The sequence below is a fragment of the Aspergillus welwitschiae genome, assembly GCF_003344945.1.
Source record: "Aspergillus welwitschiae strain CBS 139.54b unplaced genomic scaffold BDQ94scaffold_17, whole genome shotgun sequence".
In the NCBI taxonomy this organism is placed as follows: domain Eukaryota; kingdom Fungi; phylum Ascomycota; class Eurotiomycetes; order Eurotiales; family Aspergillaceae; genus Aspergillus; species Aspergillus welwitschiae.
The window spans coordinates 405020-422421 of NW_020798711.1; the positions used below are offsets into that span (position 1 = coordinate 405020).

At 49.5% G+C, this 17402-nt stretch overlaps 6 protein-coding genes across 6 annotated transcripts; 2 read left to right on the forward strand and 4 right to left on the reverse strand.

Moving 5' to 3' along the window:
* The first annotated feature begins 1714 nt into the window (after nucleotides 1-1714).
* On the forward strand, nucleotides 1715-4012 carry BDQ94DRAFT_144292 (PTH11-like integral membrane protein). The gene is made up of 6 exons (XM_026766425.1): nucleotides 1715-2374; nucleotides 2446-2482; nucleotides 2536-2603; nucleotides 2660-3033; nucleotides 3088-3155; nucleotides 3214-4012. Exons 1-6 carry the CDS (start codon nucleotides 2180-2182, stop codon nucleotides 3600-3602), a joined length of 1131 nt encoding a protein of 376 aa, XP_026626034.1. The 5' UTR covers nucleotides 1715-2179; the 3' UTR covers nucleotides 3603-4012.
* A 1678-nt stretch (nucleotides 4013-5690) lies between these two features.
* On the reverse strand, nucleotides 5691-7525 carry sreA (siderophore transcription factor SreA; the record flags this gene model as incomplete). The annotated part of the gene is made up of 3 exons (XM_026771564.1): nucleotides 5691-6523; nucleotides 6587-7125; nucleotides 7191-7525. 3 exons carry the CDS (start codon nucleotides 7523-7525, stop codon nucleotides 5691-5693), a joined length of 1707 nt encoding a protein of 568 aa, XP_026626035.1.
* A 616-nt stretch (nucleotides 7526-8141) lies between these two features.
* On the forward strand, nucleotides 8142-9005 carry BDQ94DRAFT_144294 (uncharacterized protein). Its single transcript, XM_026766426.1, has one exon. The coding sequence runs from the start codon at nucleotides 8740-8742 to the stop codon at nucleotides 8959-8961; it is 222 nt and encodes a 73-aa protein (XP_026626036.1). The 5' UTR covers nucleotides 8142-8739; the 3' UTR covers nucleotides 8962-9005.
* A 2973-nt stretch (nucleotides 9006-11978) lies between these two features.
* BDQ94DRAFT_144299 (TVP15 family protein) lies at nucleotides 11979-13372 on the reverse strand. Its single transcript, XM_026766427.1, has 4 exons — nucleotides 13040-13372; nucleotides 12857-12972; nucleotides 12705-12794; nucleotides 11979-12644 (listed from the first exon to the last, which is right to left on the reverse strand). Exons 1-4 carry the CDS (start codon nucleotides 13057-13059, stop codon nucleotides 12472-12474), a joined length of 399 nt encoding a protein of 132 aa, XP_026626037.1. The 5' UTR covers nucleotides 13060-13372; the 3' UTR covers nucleotides 11979-12471.
* Nucleotides 13373-13570: 198 nt separating this feature from the next.
* Nucleotides 13571-15036, reverse strand: BDQ94DRAFT_144302 (uncharacterized protein). Its single transcript, XM_026766428.1, has 2 exons — nucleotides 14225-15036; nucleotides 13571-14157 (listed from the first exon to the last, which is right to left on the reverse strand). The coding sequence occupies exons 1-2, from the start codon at nucleotides 14937-14939 to the stop codon at nucleotides 13844-13846; spliced, it is 1029 nt and encodes a 342-aa protein (XP_026626038.1). The 5' UTR covers nucleotides 14940-15036; the 3' UTR covers nucleotides 13571-13843.
* A 42-nt stretch (nucleotides 15037-15078) lies between these two features.
* BDQ94DRAFT_144303 (FAD-dependent oxidoreductase) lies at nucleotides 15079-16792 on the reverse strand. Its single transcript, XM_026766429.1, has 5 exons — nucleotides 16583-16792; nucleotides 16367-16519; nucleotides 16195-16298; nucleotides 16041-16144; nucleotides 15079-15989 (listed from the first exon to the last, which is right to left on the reverse strand). The coding sequence occupies exons 1-5, from the start codon at nucleotides 16609-16611 to the stop codon at nucleotides 15270-15272; spliced, it is 1110 nt and encodes a 369-aa protein (XP_026626039.1). The 5' UTR covers nucleotides 16612-16792; the 3' UTR covers nucleotides 15079-15269.
* Between the last annotated feature and the right edge of the window lie 610 nt (nucleotides 16793-17402).

The following is a 17402-nucleotide window of genomic DNA, read 5'->3' on the forward strand; positions in this document are numbered from 1 at the left end:
GAGGGTTGCACAGCATTCTCCACATGCAAGCTCGGAGTCCACAGCTTTGATGCAGCCAAGCATGGCAACGGCTGCTGGCTTGCGACCTGGACTCATGGTCCTTGGAGGCACGAGTCATGCGAAACAAACAATATCTCCGTCCACGAAACAGGCTCTCGTATGGAATAGTAGTTAATATCTTCTTCCTTTTGCCTTTCTCTTAAACATCCGGTGTTCCTTTCATCTATGAAAGATGGCAAAGCAACTAATGCTCAGACGGATCATGCAATTTCAAATTCTTACCTGGTCAAACTTCGGCCATGACGTGCTCTATGGACTGATGTGATCGACGGTTACAGGTGAGGAAACCGAAAATAGAAGACTATGACTACTAGTATTTGTCGCTTGCGCCCAAGGTTGCGAGAAGACAGGGACCTGCGTGGACAATAGCACAAAGCGCGGACACGCTGCCTATCGAGTACTCGAGCCTACGTCAAAGACTTCCCCAAATATGTCGATCAATCACTGAGCAGATAGTGATCTATCGTTCTAGGAATTTTCCGACGAGTGATGAATGGGAAGAAAGAAACCATGGTTGCTGTTGTTCACGTTTGACCAAAACGGGTGAACGCAGAGGATATATGTAAGAAACTGGTGAACGCTAAGGAAAAGTCTGCTCCACAGCGAAGCTGATTGTTCGAACTGTTGTTGACATCCTTTGCGACAACCCACGATCTTAGTATGCAGGATTAGCTTTTATCGAGGTACGAAACTTTGTTGGGGAGGAGCCATCCGGGGTCTTCCGCTAATCGGGGACTGATGATGGCCATCTTTTGCCCTGCTATGCGTGCTCCCATATCCTCGTTGCCTTGGTCATACCCTGAATTGCCATTGTTAGCCAGAAACCAGGCGCCCAGAAAGAAACTAGTTCATGCAAGGCATTGGACTAGAGATCTCGTGTTTTTTCCTCGCTTGGTGACCCACCGCCACGCTGAACGGCAGATCATTTCTTATCCTGTTCTATTTGCAGGGATAGGATAATATCAACGAGCGAATGAATGCTCGAAATCGTGCCATACACGTTTTAGTCTACCTAGTGCCAGAGGATTTCTATGCCGCTTTAGGCTTGTGTGCCTCCACCGGCGGCGCTATCCACACCAGCACGGTCGTGACCGAGTCTCATCAAATTGAAACTGGTGGAAGACCATTCTTCAACACCATCTAAGCCAAATTGAGTGAGCCACCCAGCTTTCTCCATGTGGCTATTGATCCTGGTCTATTTTTTTTGCGGCACCCCGGGGGCTTTGCTTGCGATTTCTTAAGGGGCACAGGATGAGCTGGGGATACACGAGCCAAAAGGTTGAAACGGGCATTTTGTGTTTGGCCTTCCCTCTTCCTAGTGGAGCCAATCTAGCCGAATCAACGGTACCGTACGAGGGACATTGCCGAGTCCGTACCAGCCAAGTCGAAAGAGCACTATACTCCAGGAGGGAAGTTCTCAAGACACCAGGGTGGCGTCCCATGGATCGACCATCGGAGAGAGACTCCAGTGACAGGGCGTTGGGTGCCATTCTGGGTCTCGCTCTACAGGTCGCCGTCTTGATTGACTAATGTCCCCCCTACAAGCGCATCCACTCTGCCGTCTGCCCACGACACCAGTGGAGACCGACAGCTTAGTGCCATAGATCATTACTGCAATTTGGAAGGAGTCCGGGTCATGTAGCCACACTGTGCCGGGCAACACCGAGCTGAAATTGTCTACTACGTATACTATGGCTCTCCATCCAGGGCTCCCCAGCAGTCTAGCGGCCTTCGCACGCTATTAACTACTATCAAACTTTGAGCTATTGCGGGGGGTACTCGGGCTTAATTCGCTGAACTGTTAAAAGCAGGATCCCCGATACTTTCCTTTTCCCTCTTTTACCCCGGCGCAAGATCTTGAAAAAGCAAACCTGCTTCAAGAGTTGGCGTTAGCCCAGACACTCCTTCTTGAAATCTTGTCGGTGCTTATTCGACCCATGTGGTAAACCACGTTCCGGCCTCTAGGTTCAAGAACCTGGAGACTGTACATCTACGCAGATCGATTCATTGACCGCAAACCAATGCAATATCAACAACCGACGCTTCTTCATCATCCATATCAGAAATCACACGCTCTTTTGTGCAACACTCATCTGCTCAACTGGCCCACTCCTTTGCCATGCTGGATGAAATGATGGGAGGCATGCTGCTTCCCCGGACTACGGATGATGGTACAGCTCGCGGACAGCGAGCCCTGGTAGTGACAGCCGTGCTTACCGGACTCTCAATTGTCATTGTCGCTATGCGTATGTATGCGCGAGTTGGGTTAATGAAATTGACTGGTCGTGAAGATTATATGATTCTTATTTCTCTGGTACGTACCCTGATGGGGGTGTCTGAGTTCTCGCTGGGAAAGTGCCGTAAATTGACATTGGTTGCATGTAGGTGTTATCATGCACGTACCTCGGTCTTGTTGCTGCTGGTAAGTCGTGGCCATCCGCCAATGAGCTAAAATATCTCTCTTACATGCTCCAGAGGTGCATTTTGGTCTCGGAAAACATGACGCCGATTTGTCTGACGTTGTTGTGAAAGAGCAATTGAAGGTAACATTCCCCAACAGTAATCAGTTTTGAACCTATACTGATCCGCTGTCATGAAGCGACTCTGGGCCGCTATCCCTTTCTATAACGCCAGCTTGATCTTTACCAAATTTTCCATTCTTTTCCAGTATCTTCGGATCTTCCCCGACCGCCGCTTCCGGCTTGCCTGCTGGATCGTGTTTGGTATCGTGGCTACTTACGGAACATGGGCAGTAGTCAGTGGTTTCTTGAACTGTGTCCCAGTCGCCAAATTCTGGAACCGCAACATCTCCGGCTACTGCCTTAGTTTCGAGGCCGTCTGGTTCTTCAACGCATCGATGAACATCGCTACAGACACAACCTTGTTAATCTTGCCGATGCCTCTTCTGTCGCAATTGCAACTTCCGCGCATGCAGAAATTAGCTCTTATGGGTGTCTTTGCTATTGGTGGACTGTAAGTCATGGCGATCGCCAGTTTGTCCAATGCACGCTAACCACCACACTCCAGCGTCGTGATCACGAGTATCCTCCGTCTATCCAGTCTGAGAAGCGTAGCTAAAAGCACAGACACGTCTTGTACGCAGCCCCCATTCAATTTCTTTGCTCCTCGAGTTTAGACTAACAAACGAACCAGACAGCAATGTTGGCGCTGCCTATTGGACCGCTGCAGAATGCAACGTCGCCATCATCTGCGCCTGCCTACCATTCCTTCGTCCAATCGTCAGTCGCATCTTCCCTCGTTTCCTCTCGACCAACAGCTACAACCGCTACACTCGCAACCCCACCATGACAGCCAGTCGCATGACCGCCACTCGGATGACCGCGCGCTCGCACCGGCAAAAGGTCGAGCTTTACTCCCAGGACCGCGACTACGGCATGTACACCATCGACGTCAAGTCCGGCGAAGCGAGCCACGATAGTGCGCTAGACGGAATCGCAGTCACGACGACAACGATGATTCAGGAGACATCGAGAAACAATGACGAGTCGACCAGTCAGCGTCGATTGGTTGTTGATGTCTGATGATCTCCGACCTTTCCTAATTTCGCACACACTCACTATTTCCCATACATTCACGAACTTACTTTCTTCTGATACCACGATGCATGATATATGACGCTGCATCTTCAACATTACCCCCTCTTTTTTTTTATTTACTCTCTGATCCTGATATCCCACACCTGCGTCTCGTTTCACACATACCTACCTATCCGTCCACCTTCGTGTACATTCTTCTCATTCTTCGGATGTCTAATCATCGACGACTTTATGACCATGCTACAAGCTGAACCCCTCTTTCTTCTTGGTTTTATGTACATTCACCCTTCTTTCGCTCATCTAACGAGCTCCCAACATAATACATCTGTACAACAGACATTAATACTAAATAGTAGACGGAAAACCCAGTAGATAAATCGTTAGAAAAATCAAACACTACTGATAAACCAACCTAGCGCCCCCGGATAAACAGAATCCCGCTCTCCACGGTGTATCTACCTATCTACCCACCCCAATTTAAGATTAATAATTCTCTCACGATCATAGTAATCTCCCCCCTAATTTTAATCTTATCAATCGCATCACATCATGCCATAATCCATCTATAACACTTTCGCCGGATCTAGAACACCCTCCTTTCCCCTCCTTTGCCCCTCTTTTTTTCGCAGCACGGTAGATAGATACTGCCATTGTAAAACGACAATCCAGCAGGGAAGAAAGTCCTTTCAGAGAAATCCTAGGCAGGTAACACAATTCCAACCCATCAAGATCAATTCTCTAGCAAAACCCAATGTCGTCATGTGTTTATCATCCTCCCATGTCCTGTTTACATCACTTACTAGCTACAATTCGCTCGAGAATAAAGTAATCAACAAACAATCACATAAACCCCCCCCCCCCCCTTCGCATTACCAAAAACAAAGCTTTACTACATTCGGTCCATAACCATGAATCAGACGATGATCATCATAAGCGATAAATCCGAATTTAACCGACGCAATGCATAGCTACGTAAATATAGCTCCTAAACTAGCTGTATGCTAGTTACTTACACTTAGTAATTGTTGGAATCTGGACTTAGAAACATCCCACCACAAGGGGAAGAGAGAAATGCAAATAGGCGGGCAGGGAGTAATTCTACAATAAATTAATCATATCACGCAAAACAACTACCCTCAACCATGGCTGTTACACATGAAATTGGGCCAGCTTAATGGCCTACTTTATTAGCTAGTTAGTTCTAAACAGCTTCATACGTGTTATTATTTCGCAGGATCCAGTATGTGACGAGACAAAGCGACCGACTTGTTTTCGTAACGAAACAAAATCCGGAAAATCCGATCCCTTGCAGTGAGGGGTATGTGCTAGACTACCAGTAGACCTACGTGCGAATAATTAATAAGAATTACATGAGAATAATAGCCAAGGAGAAATTTTTGAGGACTTAAAAGGCCGAGGTCGGGCCGAACCGATCTGGAAAGGGAATCTGGCAGTTAAGCTTATCAATCAGTCAATCAGTCAATCAATCTGTGGTTGAGAGATAACTAACTAATTGATGGGTTTCAGATAATCAATCTATCAATCAATCGGTCGCTACAGGTTCGATCAAGCAGAGATCTTAGCGAACTAGTTTACTGTAGATCAATAACAGTCATCATATGATCTTGATAAGTCCCTTATTACCGAAATCTATTCAGTTATTCCATGACCTTACGAACACAGTCATCTCACCCCCGGTTATCCCGTAATTAATAGCCTTGTCCACGCATCCGTCCACCGGTACAGATTCAAACAAGGTGAAGGGGAGAGTGAGAGAGAAGAAGAAGAAGAAGAAGAGGAAGAAGAGGAAATAAAGTGTAACAAAACAAGCCTCCGTAGTCTTTCTTTTGTAATCGCTTATCCCGCCAGCGCTTCGAACAAATTAAACCCAAGTAGAAAAAGAAAACTATGTAGAGAACTTTTTTTTCCCTTAATAGTGCACAAGTCCCGTGAAACTCATCGTGTTGCAAATGGTATCTCGTCAGAAAAAGTCTGCGCCAAATATGTGATTGTTGAAAGAGTAAAGGTATAGCAATAGCAGCATAAACAGTTCTAGGACAACTAGATCCATGATCATTGTTGTCCTAATTCTGCCAATTCTCGCTCCTTTGCTCGCAGCATCTCTCTCATCTCTTCCGCTTCTCGTTGCAATTTTAAGCGACGCTCTTCCCTGATGTTGTCGAATTCCGATACACCGGGCAGCAACTGTGAGGGAGGGGGAGCAAGAGGAGCTTGGTGAGACTGATGGTGCTGACGGCTAAGGGCAGCGAGTGAGGGGTCTAGACGCGATTCGTCATGGCTGTTGGGGTTGAGGAGAGAAGAAATTGAACTGAGGCGGGCAGGAGGGGAAGGATTGACGGAAGACATGATCGGAGGAAGTTGGTTGGACCCGTTCTCCAGAGTGGTTGGGATAGACATCGCTTCTGCTGATGACGCGGTTTCTGCAAGGGTGCGTTTCTTTGGATTACCCGATGGATTCGGCGAAAGAGATCGCCGACCAAACTGAGACACCGGAGAGTGGCTTGGAGCGTTGATGCGATCCGGCTCTAACAATCTTGGTGGCGGGGGATGGTGCGGTAAGGAGACGGGCCCGGAACTAAATCCGGTAAAATCGACAGGCGGGGGTGCAAAGCCAAATTGCTTGGGCGCGGCCGGTGAAATCCTGTCTCCGGACATCGGTCCATAGTGATCCACCGGCTCAGAGCTGTAGTAGCGGTAGTGATCGTCGTGGACGCGAGCCAACGTCGCTGGGGAGGCCTCGGGCGAGGCAGAAGAGCCATTCGACGACTGCGTGGCAGCAGTCGGAGAGTGTTCCCGCAGCGCCGGCACAACGCGTTTTCGCCGCTTGATTATAGTCTTCTTCATTGTGGTGGGGCGATAGCAGCCGTGGAGCTTGTAATATAGACCTAAGTAAATGTTAGCCGCTTCAAGGCTCGTTCTGATACCCGAGATAAGGCAAAAGAACATACCACACGCATTGCAGATCGGATGGCCATTCTCGTCTCGTCGCCAAAGCGGGGTCACAGTAGTTCCACAATTCTGACACGATACCAATATGTTTCCCTCGGCCGACGCACCACTTTTTCCGGGTACGTCCGGTTCCTGTGCTGGCAGAGGCTTTTCGCTATCTGGATTGGCGGGTCGACCCCAAGCGTGCACCGGCACAGTCCCACGGGCAGAGGACTTGTACACGCGGTTGTTGTAAGCTGGGCAACCGTCACACCCCTCAGCACCCCCTGTGCCGTTACAGTTGCCCCCACCGGGGCAAGATCCTTTGGAGCCATGACAGCCTCCTTCGCTATGGGTGTGTGCCTCATGCTGGGGTGCTATCGATGGTGGCTGTTGCTGCGACGGTTGGGGTTGGACAGGTTCCGTGCTGGTCTGTATACGATTCCGCTTTGTGGGCCGGGCAACATTCCGTGCCTTCAAATACAGACCACAGGCATTGCAAATCATCGCCCCGGTCGGTGATCGTCGCCATAGCGGAGTGCTTTTCGTTCCACAGTTACTAAGTGTTACCAAGGAAGTCAGTACCGCCCAGGTAACAAACTAAAGAAGCCCAGGGAAACTCACCTGCAGGAATGTCCTAGAAAGGAAGTGTCCTTCTGGGACTTGGGCGATGTCCTTTCTGCTAGTGTGTTCGAGGCAGATTCGGTCGACGGCAGCGTAGGCCGTTCAGAATCGTAAGGAGTAGGTGTATGTTTGCCATCGTAGGCATCGTAAGCATCGTAGCCTCGAGCCGCATCATCATCACGGGCACGGTCAACAAGGTGTTCTCGACCAGCCTGAGCAGACGAGATCAGCTGCTGAGCAGCGTCCAAGTCCTCCGCTGATGGATGCCGCGCAACCATATCGGGATTTCGAGGGAGCGATCGCACCGTCTCCATCTGGGGGATTGATGCCAGCATTGCCAACAAGAAATCGCCCGCAGAAGATATTCGTTTTCCTTCTCTATCTCCCAGTGACAAAGTCCCCAGATCAAGGCAACTTCCGAGAGTAGAGCGAGTCACTCAAGATAAAAGCGTAGTCGAAATAAGGAGAGGGCTTTGTCGTGAAGGTACGTCGCACCACAGTCGAGGGGGGGCAAGTAATGTATCGTATCACAAAGTCAAAAGTCGGTCAAGATGACAGTGCAGGGGGAAGGAGAAAAAAGAAAAGAAAAGTCTAACGACAGCCTGACTGAGAGGCAGGTAACTGCAGCTAGTGAAACTCCCAGAGCCAACCAGGCGGAACCGGAGAGACGACAGAACACTGATCCCTGACGGTGACCCAAGCGTACTAGAAGGAGATAGGGGTTTCTCGGAAAAGTTGAGCGATCGTAAAGTCAAAAGGCAGAGATCAGTAAGCAGCAGTCAAACTGTATTGATGGGCAACAGATCTGCCACGAAATGCTCGTATATTGGCCAATCCAGAACGGGATGGTCTGAGTGGCGATCCAGTCGTAACGTATAGAGTGCCCCGGAGTACTGGGTGCGGATGAACAGGTGAGGAAAGGTTTAAAAAAGAACAAGAGGTGAAATTAAAGGAGGACAGATCGCGAATAGATTTGGGGGGGTGGAGGTGGGTAGGAGGCAAAAAAAGGTACGGAATGGAGGAGGCTCGAGAGAGAAAGAGAGAGAGAACGGTCTGGAGAGATGGGATGGATAGATCGATCGTTGTTGGTGGGAGGGGAGGACAGCGGCGACAGGACAAGAAAGATCGGCGGTAACAGGGCGATCAAACAAGACGGATGGAATGTCGGATCAGATATGATGAGGGGTGTTGAAAAGAGTAGAAGATGATGAAAGGGGGATGAAGGGAAAGGAAAGGAAGGGATTTAGGGGGGGCTGAGCGGTTGGTGGAGGGAGTGGTGAATGAGCAAGAAGGCGAGAAAGCCGAGGAAGAGATTGATAATAGAGGCAGGAAGTGGGTAAGTATGGAAATGGATGGTGGTGGTGATGATGATGATGATGAAGGTGAGGGTGACCACCGTATGCTGATAACCACGGGCCAGACCTTTTTCGGACGGTTCTGTCATGAGACGGGCAAATAGAAAGTACCAGATTACTTACCAACACGCCTCTCGGTCTGTTTTTTTTTCACTCGACTATTTTTGAAGCACTCGCTTTTTTTCTTTTTTGGGATGCCTCTGAACTTTTTTTTGTTTTTGATTAATTTCTTTTTTCCCCCTTCCCTTCGCTTCTTCGCGTGCTCTGTCGGTCTGTCAACTTTCCCAGCAGTATGGTCTTTTTGCTTATCAGGCAGCCCTTCTGTTATCGATCTCCCAGGGGGATCTACGACCGGGGGCTATTCCTTTTCCTTCTTCTCGTCAGGGATTTGCTTTTTCCTACCCTGCAATCTGTAGGTTCAAACCGATAGTTTGACGGAATAAAAAGTCTGAATGTCTCTAAACTTCGTTTACTTTCTCTCTTTTCATCCGCTAAGGAGGGTGGACAGAATTTTTGCGCGTGAGAGCTCGGTCGCGCAGTTCCCTCACCCTTTTTTCCCTCTTTGCTGGCCAATTCCAATCCCATTTGCCTACGGCCTCCCCAGATCGAATCTCCCGGGCTCCACCGCTTCCTGTTACGGTTTAGTGAACTGGGTCTAAGGGGCACTGCGCCTTCCCGAATCGTCCATAGCGTGTCCGTTCACGAATAAGCGTTATTCATCAGCCTATCATTGGCGCACCAAACCCTGGCGCTTCAGTCAGCGGTATTCTAGGCAACCACATTGGCTGCTTCGGAGATTCTATCACGATATCCCGAGCTTCCATGCTCCGCTCCGACGGTCACACTATGCACTCTTTCGTTCGGTAGTCGGCCATAACGAAGCACCGCCCTAGTGGTGCTAGCTGTTGGACTAGGTAACCAGACTGCATAAGATGAGCCCGAAGTCCCACTGGTCCCTATTTGGGATGTTGTGGAAGCCCGTAAGGCTACTGCCTAAGCACACCGGAACAGGTTGTTATCTCTCCGACGCGGCTGACGAAAGAGTCCCGTTTGATCTATCTCGCTCATGTGATTGGATTCTTACCCACCCAACCTGACAACAACAAAGTACCTTTTTGCCTGAGCCCTCTTTTTATTTTCCTCTTCCGGATTGCCGATTTGCTCTGGCGTATGTAAACCATCATCTTCTAGACTTTCCATAACCTTCCGACACTGGCTGCACAAGGCGCAAGGCGCAGCTGCGTCTGACTTTTTGACACTCTGACACGCCTCCTTTTTTTTTCTCCTTGTTCCCACTCTTCTAAGCATGCCCACCAGATAAATCTGATAGGTAACATTCACAATAGTAGGATGATTGGATAGTGAAGAGAAGAAAAGAGGCAAAGAGGGGGGGCCGAAAGTATCCATCCAAACGCCGACCTCCTTATCGAAACGTTCGCTTATTTTGGCTCTCAACTTTCGGAACTAATCTATTTCTGACCATCTAGTGACCATCCTGAATCCATCCTCAATCCTCCATACGGAGTAATCCGTACTGTTAGTTACAATCAATCAAATCAGCCGACTCATCCGACCTATCTATCAACTTAGACCGTAGCGAAGTAATCAATCAGCCAACAGAACCAACTTGATCAAGCGCCACTAGCCCCCTCTTAGTCGATCGTGGCGTGATGTATGACACCGATAACCTGACCACCTCCCCCTCTCCCCCAAACCGGCCACAATATGATATGATATGATATGATGTGAGATGGATATGATATGATCACAGTAGACTAACTAACGCTACTACCTACCTGCTTACTTTCCTGTACCGGTAAAGTTCCTTGCCGATAACGCTAAAATCGGCAACCTGCGTCGATTTAGGTTTCGACACATTTGCCCTTTCTCTCTCCCACCCACACCCCCTCATCAGCGCGGATTTTAATTTGCCGCCCTACACCGACTCGGGGGTTCCAATGCGCGGAAGTTCCGCCCTTTCGGGATACTAAAAAAGAAAAAGAATAGGGGGAAAGAACTAGTCTGCTTAAGTAGATACTTGTTGAGAAGGATCTAGTTAGTCTGCATAAGTGTGCATGTGTGTGTGATATGACGACGACCACATACATAGTCTACCAACGAAATAGGGGATTCATCGTCAAGTTTGCCTGAATACGTAAGTAAATGAACCCGGATATGACCGGAAATGAACGCCATTCGTCTGGATTGACAAAGCGTGTCGTCTGAGCGTGTCGCCTAGAGTGTATACGAATGTTTGTCAGTTGTTGCTTTCGAGTTGAAAGGAAGGAGGAGCGAGCGAGCGAGCAAGCAAACTCGGGCCCCCTCTCTCGCAAGGTGAGGCTGATTCTGGATCGATCCGTTGATTGATAAGTCGATATAGATTTCTTGGCGGGGCTTGGCAAGGGGCTTGGCGTTATAGCTGTGGACGGAAATCTTGAACGAGGAGATGATTCTGACTAGGCGTCGGGCCCGGGAGTCGGGCTCGGGAGTAACGGCTTACGCTACGATTAGGTCGATCTTGCGCGTTAAAATAGTGGAGGAATGAAGGGGCGACGACAGCTGCAATGGAACGCAGTGATAGGCTGGCTATGTCTGAGGTTCTACTGTCTAGTGTCGGGTCTTAGACTAGTGGGCGTTGGGTAAAGGCATACGACAGGTTGACTTTACTTGATTGTTGATATTGGCTGATATGTTAAAAAAGGAATATACGATTAATGATAAGTCTCAACAGAATGTTCCACAAAGCAAAGAGAGGATGGGGGCGTGTTCTCAACAAGTGAAGAAAAGCCGAAAACACAAGCCGTGACCTGAGTGGGACGGCGCAGAGGTTTACCGCATCCGGAACGAACACACAACGGCCCCATCTCGATAATCAATCGACCTGGATAGGGTGAAGGAGGCCCATCGGTAACATATTTGAAATTGCTTATCTCCGAGCTGGGGTATCGCCATCTCCGAATCCTGGGACCGGAAGAGCATGCCGAACCGCTCGTGCTTGTGGTGTCAACGTTCCAATGGAGCAGGTTTGCCCGAGCGATCTTTGTTTTTTGATGCCCGCGCCCTCTTTCTTCTACTTGTGGGGGCGTGGGATGGATGGCTTAGTTCAGGACTTGACCGAGCTAGTCGAGTAGTTTGCATGTTGTCTGAGCGGCAAGCCGGATCAGATAACTTTACCCACACATGCTAGCATGGGACTGTCCGTGGTGATTTTCGTCGGAGAAGACGAGTCCATGTGTTTTTGTCCCACATGGATAGCTTGTGACGGCGGGACGCCGCTGTTGTGGTGCTGTAGCATCGCTAACTAGTACTCAGTTTGTATACCGTAGTGCTTGGCCATGGTAGGGCATTCATATGGTGCGATGTCCGTCTCAACACCCATATACTTACTAGCTGTCATCATGCCACGCGGCCATATTATCTAGACTTGCGTTTGCCCACGTCAGACCTCGGCTTAAAATTTATTATATATCATCTACTACTTATTATACAAAACTAAAGGGCATGAAACAGCGCCATCCGGTACGAACAGACCACTGGCCCCACAGGACAGCCTAGACCTTTAGAATTTTCCAATGCACACATCCACCGTTCGAGAAAAGTAAAAGAGATAGCGTGATTTAGAATGATCTGGTGTCATCTTCTGGCCGGCACCCCGGCCCAAACCTGATCCTTTGGTCTTTGCATTCCCCCATCACTTGAATCATCGCTGAGAATTAATCATCGCGCTCGTCGATCATCAAACATCGCATAAGAGTTATCTTCGCTTTCCCTGACTCTCACTCGTGCTTCGAACGCCTCGTTTGCAGTCACGGTGTCTTTTGTCCTTTGTTAGAGGGAGAGACCGCAGACGATAATCAACTCTGAGAACACAGATTATGCGCCATACACCATCACTCCGTTAACAGAGAACAGATTTTACACCGCATTTAGACCTGCTCGGCGCCCCAGCCCTGGTCGTTTTCACGCATGTTGGAAGGGGGCTCGATGGAGGGAATGAACTCCAGGGCCAGGTAGCCCAGGCCGATGAATCCGATGATGGAGCCGGCAATGTACCGCAAAATCCAGTCGTGCAGCAGGATACATCCAACGAAGATGTAGACTACGCAAGTGATCAACTCATTAGCAGCGATCTACGGCAATCACGGATAGTGTGACTTACAAGCACCACGTCCCAGGAAAGAGAAAAGGAAGGACGCGTAGCGGTAAACGTAGTCGGGAACGTTGGGCAGGAATTCCAACCCACCGACAACTAAAGCCATGGTGTAAGTATGCTGTCATATGCACTATACTGCTGCCTGATCTGAGACTTACTGAGACCAAAGAGAATCACGTAAATGCCGACGATGATGGAGCTCATAGACGCAGGGAAAAATTGCGAGATACCACCGAGAACCATCAACACGCCAACGGCGATGTTAACAATTCGACTGCAGCCGTTGGAATTAGAGCACATTTCACCAAAATGTATGCGATGCAAGGCCATCGTCGACGTACAAGATGTTAGAAAGATCCATTCTGGCAAGTATTTAGGCCTAAGGAGCTCTTCCTGCTAATATAACCGGTCGTCGGGATATAGGTAGGGTGTTCAACGACGAAGACTGAGTATCGGAACGGGTACAAAGGGGAGAGTTTCTGTAGATAAACTGGGTTAGCTGGAGAATCCAACAGGGTGAGGCCAACGCCGGATTGGGCTCCGGCAGGCTAGCCATAACAGCTACGTCAGGTATGGTCGCGCGAGTGATGACCACTCAAAGGGATTGTGGGCAGCATGATAACACAGCCAGAGGAGAGGATGGAAGCTCACCTTTGAAGCCAAGCTTCTTTGACAGATACGAGTCGGAAGGAAGAGGGCGGAAGGGAAATCAAGGAGATGGAGAGGCTCAAGCATCGTCGTCGCGCTGTCGCAAGCAGCGGGTCTGCCAAGGCGCTGAGTAGATGACTCAGCAGGTCTCGTCTCCGGAGCGCCCGCAAATACGCGAGATGAAAGACCCATTTCAGCTACTATTTCGGGTTGTGCGACGACATTGATTCTACAAAGGAGCTACTATGCGGCATTGAGGCCAGGGGAAGGAGCTAGATGCACTCGACGAATCTCATACTATTTTTTTTGGTCTGTCCACTGTCTCTGAAAGACATGTGTAGACTTCATTGATCACGAGGGCAACTCATACGTCATATCTGACAGGCAGCTACGATCTGTCCAGGTATGACAGCTGTTGACGGGCATACTTTGCTTTAAACAGATGCCTGACGGACTCCCAATTATGTACCAGAGCAAAACGGCCCTGCACTAGCCGTTCAAATCGCCATGAGATCTCCTTGCCTCTTCTCCAGTCTGACAGCCGATAATCCATTGGCTAGTCGGCTCATACTCATCGAGTCGCGTCCTAGGTCGGCGTAGATAGCGTCCAGGTCCGTACCAAGGCCGACATTATCAGCAGTTTCCAAACTGCGCCCATCAATAAAAGGTGCAATGGAAGGCCACACAGCCTGGGCATTGTTGAAAAAGAGATCTACGCCCAGGTCGCCTAGTCCTTTGATCTCCTTTATCAACTTTCTCGTTTCGTCTCGGTCATTATGAGCTTTCTTCAGGAGGTTGTTAAGATCTCCATCTGCAAAATGCAGTCAGTTACTGGCCACAGTCTTACATGACGCACTCCTGCGGTGAAACACACGTACCGTACTTCTCATTGACGAACTCTGCCAAATCGCCTAGATTCGTTGCACCTTGCTCTCGATAGCGATTGTATCCCCCGTCCTTGAGGACCATTGTTCTCTCCTCCCAGCTGCTCTCCCCTAATTTCCGTATATCATGATACCCGACCTCGATAAGCTTATTGACTGCGCGCTGTGTCAGGTCGTGCGAGATAGGACGCGATTTCAGCATCGCGTCCATAACCATAGCAAGTAGTGTATCCGGGGAGCTCTCCAGGCGTCCCTCTGCGATTTCGGTCCCATACAAGGGTGGGCGACCAAATTCCTTGACGACCTTTTGCAGTTTGGGCTTGCTTGAGACCCTTTCTTTTGCTTCTCCTTCATCGTCTTCCTCGCCTTCTGCATCCTGGTCCTCTTCTTCTTCACCACCTTGCTCTTTCACAAAGTCGACGTTCTCGTCATCTGCCTCATCATATTCTTCCTCTTCATCGAATTCCTCATTATCTTCCTCGTCCTCTTCCTCAAATTCTTCGTCCTTATACCCCGAATCCTCCTGAACCTCGTCATCTTCTTCAACAGTGTTTGCACCTGACTTGGACGCTTTGGTAGGCGGCTGCTCCTTTTCTACCTCGAGGCTTCCTTCACCGGTGCCAATGTCAGGGTCTCTCTGATCGAGCTTGCGCTTGGGGGCATCAGCTGCGTCGGTTTCGCTCTCTACCTGGGGCGATTTGTACTTCATCTTGGTAGAAAGCTGCTAATATGCGAACAAGACGAAAGTGGCGTAGAAAGGTTGGAGAATTATTGTTTCCAAAATCAATTGAGTTAACCGAGTTAAGATACAGTGAGTTGTCGTAGTTGAAAGTTTTCATGGATAAATAGTCTGGGGTAGATAGTAGATGGCTTCTCCGCGGCTATGGCGTCATGATGAATTCAGACGCTATGCCCCGTCATTGAATTGAAACAATTCTTGCATGTAACGTACCAGTAACTAGAGCGAAATAACTATGCTTTCTAAAATTAGCGTGCTAAACTTTATGGTCTATCACAGGACAAAATGTTGTGTCTGAGTCTACAGCTTCGCTTTATCCTTCCGGCGCAGCGTTTCCTGGACCAACTTGACAGCATCCTCCGCACATCCAAATGAAGCCTGATACCCAAAGCCACCATGGCCATAGTTATGCACAACGGACACTCCGTCGACCTTCTCCGCTTCAATACGCGGCCCGCCCTCACGGAGGGGGCGTAGTCCAACACCATGTCTGATGATATCCAGACCTTCGATACCCTGTCCCTTCTCGACCAGCTCCGGGCATAGAGCTATGGCCCGCTTCATGATCCGAACAGCTAAGTTGGGATCTGGCAGCGGATCCCACTGGTTCTTCTGATACGAACCTCCAATGACAGTTCCACCACCTGCTGCACGGGTCATCATGTAAACGACCTCGTCCTCACCGTCGTCAGTGCCGGAAATAGACACCATCTTACCCGGGTCATTGCGCACGACGACAATCTGACCACGAGCAGGGTAGAGCTTGTCATCGAGCACACCGCCCAACTTCTTGGACGAGAGTCCGGTGCAATTGACTACCACATCGGCTTTTTGGCCTGTGTGGTGGCCGTTTGCTGCATCTGCCACATGCTTCAGGACGGCTCGTTTGAAGACGACACCGTTTTTCCGGCACTGACCGACTAGCCAGGGTAAGTAGACGGCGGTGTTGATGCACACTGATGTGAATTTGGATGCGTTGTCGATTCCAGGGGCTAGCTGGTCGGCGGGGATATCTTGGAACTTTTGGAGGTTAGGAGTGCTGTCGGTGAGGGAGAGTATGTGTGTACGCACATCAGGAACAACTTCCATATACCATGGGTCTTTTTGCACCAGTTCAGAGAACCATTCCCCGGTTGCTGATCCCTGATCCTTTGTACGGTTGTAAACAATGGTTTCTGATGAGGTATTCTTAGTAGTGTTCGTTAATGAGAGGCTTGGAGCGTACCTTGGAAGTGAATGCCCGCTTCGGGGTGGTTCTTCGTGAGCTCCCTCAGGGCGGGCCAGGTGTTACGTTCCCATCTCTCATGGTCACTTCCGGCCTTTCCCACACTGTGAAGGGAGAACCTCTTACATTAGTCTTTTGAGACGTGTGGACCGATACACAGCTGAGGGCCTACCCTTGGAGGACATACGGAAGATAATTGGCGCCAGCCCAGGGAGAAGTATACTCGATGTCGTAGTCACCGGGCATGTGCTTTGCAAGGACTGTAATGCTATTCGAGGCATCCTGGGACAGTAGATATGCGGTGGTGAGACCGGAGACACCAGCTCTGGTGATTTTCAAAATCAGCATACGCCGGTGACATGTGAGCTTGCGGGGAAGTAGCTCCTACCCCAGAATTACAATGCGGTTGTTAGCCATCTTCCGTTCGGGCAATGGAGATCAGATATTTTCGAGAAGATGCTTTGCAAAAGACTCCAATGGCACAGACAGGCTTATAAGCAAGCACCCAGGCATACAGATAAAGAGATAGGAATAAGCATGAGTCAAGCCAAGAGGAGGGGATGTTGAGGCACGATCCCCGTCAGTCGAATTAGTTATCGGAGGCCGATCCCGCCATTCTGATAAGGACTCGACTCCTCTTTTTCTTCTCTTTTGCTCGGACCTCATTCGGCGATTACAGTAAGGTACGGGCGGCTTCCGGTAAACACTAACGTGTAATTGGTGTATATACGGTACAAAGTACATACCTAACGGAACGCGTCCCGACCGCGGCTTACCATACGGACCGGCTGACACAGGCTTGCCCGGCGGTAAGTATAGGCCAGGATAGCAGGTCCCTATATTGTGAATCGGTGGGTATGGAAAGAAAACTAGGATGATGATGTGCAGGAAGGCTGATCTGCCAATTTTGTTCAGGCCACTTCATCAGGTATGCCTGCATGGCCGGAGAGATGTTACCAGCAAAGCGCCAGGGTTGTCTGGCCTGACCGCTCCCGAACAGACAGATCCATTGTAAGCGCCGAGGCGACGGAGGGGAAAGGTCTTTCGTCATCGGTGACAACCTCACACCCGTGCTAGCCAATGATAACAAACATATTAGCTCACCGCCTCGTCCTCGGTAAGGAACGGGGCTGTAAGAGGGTAAGTTTTTTCCTGGTAAGGTAAGTTAAAGTAAGTTGATTCTGTAAGTAACGGGGTTCCTCCGCACT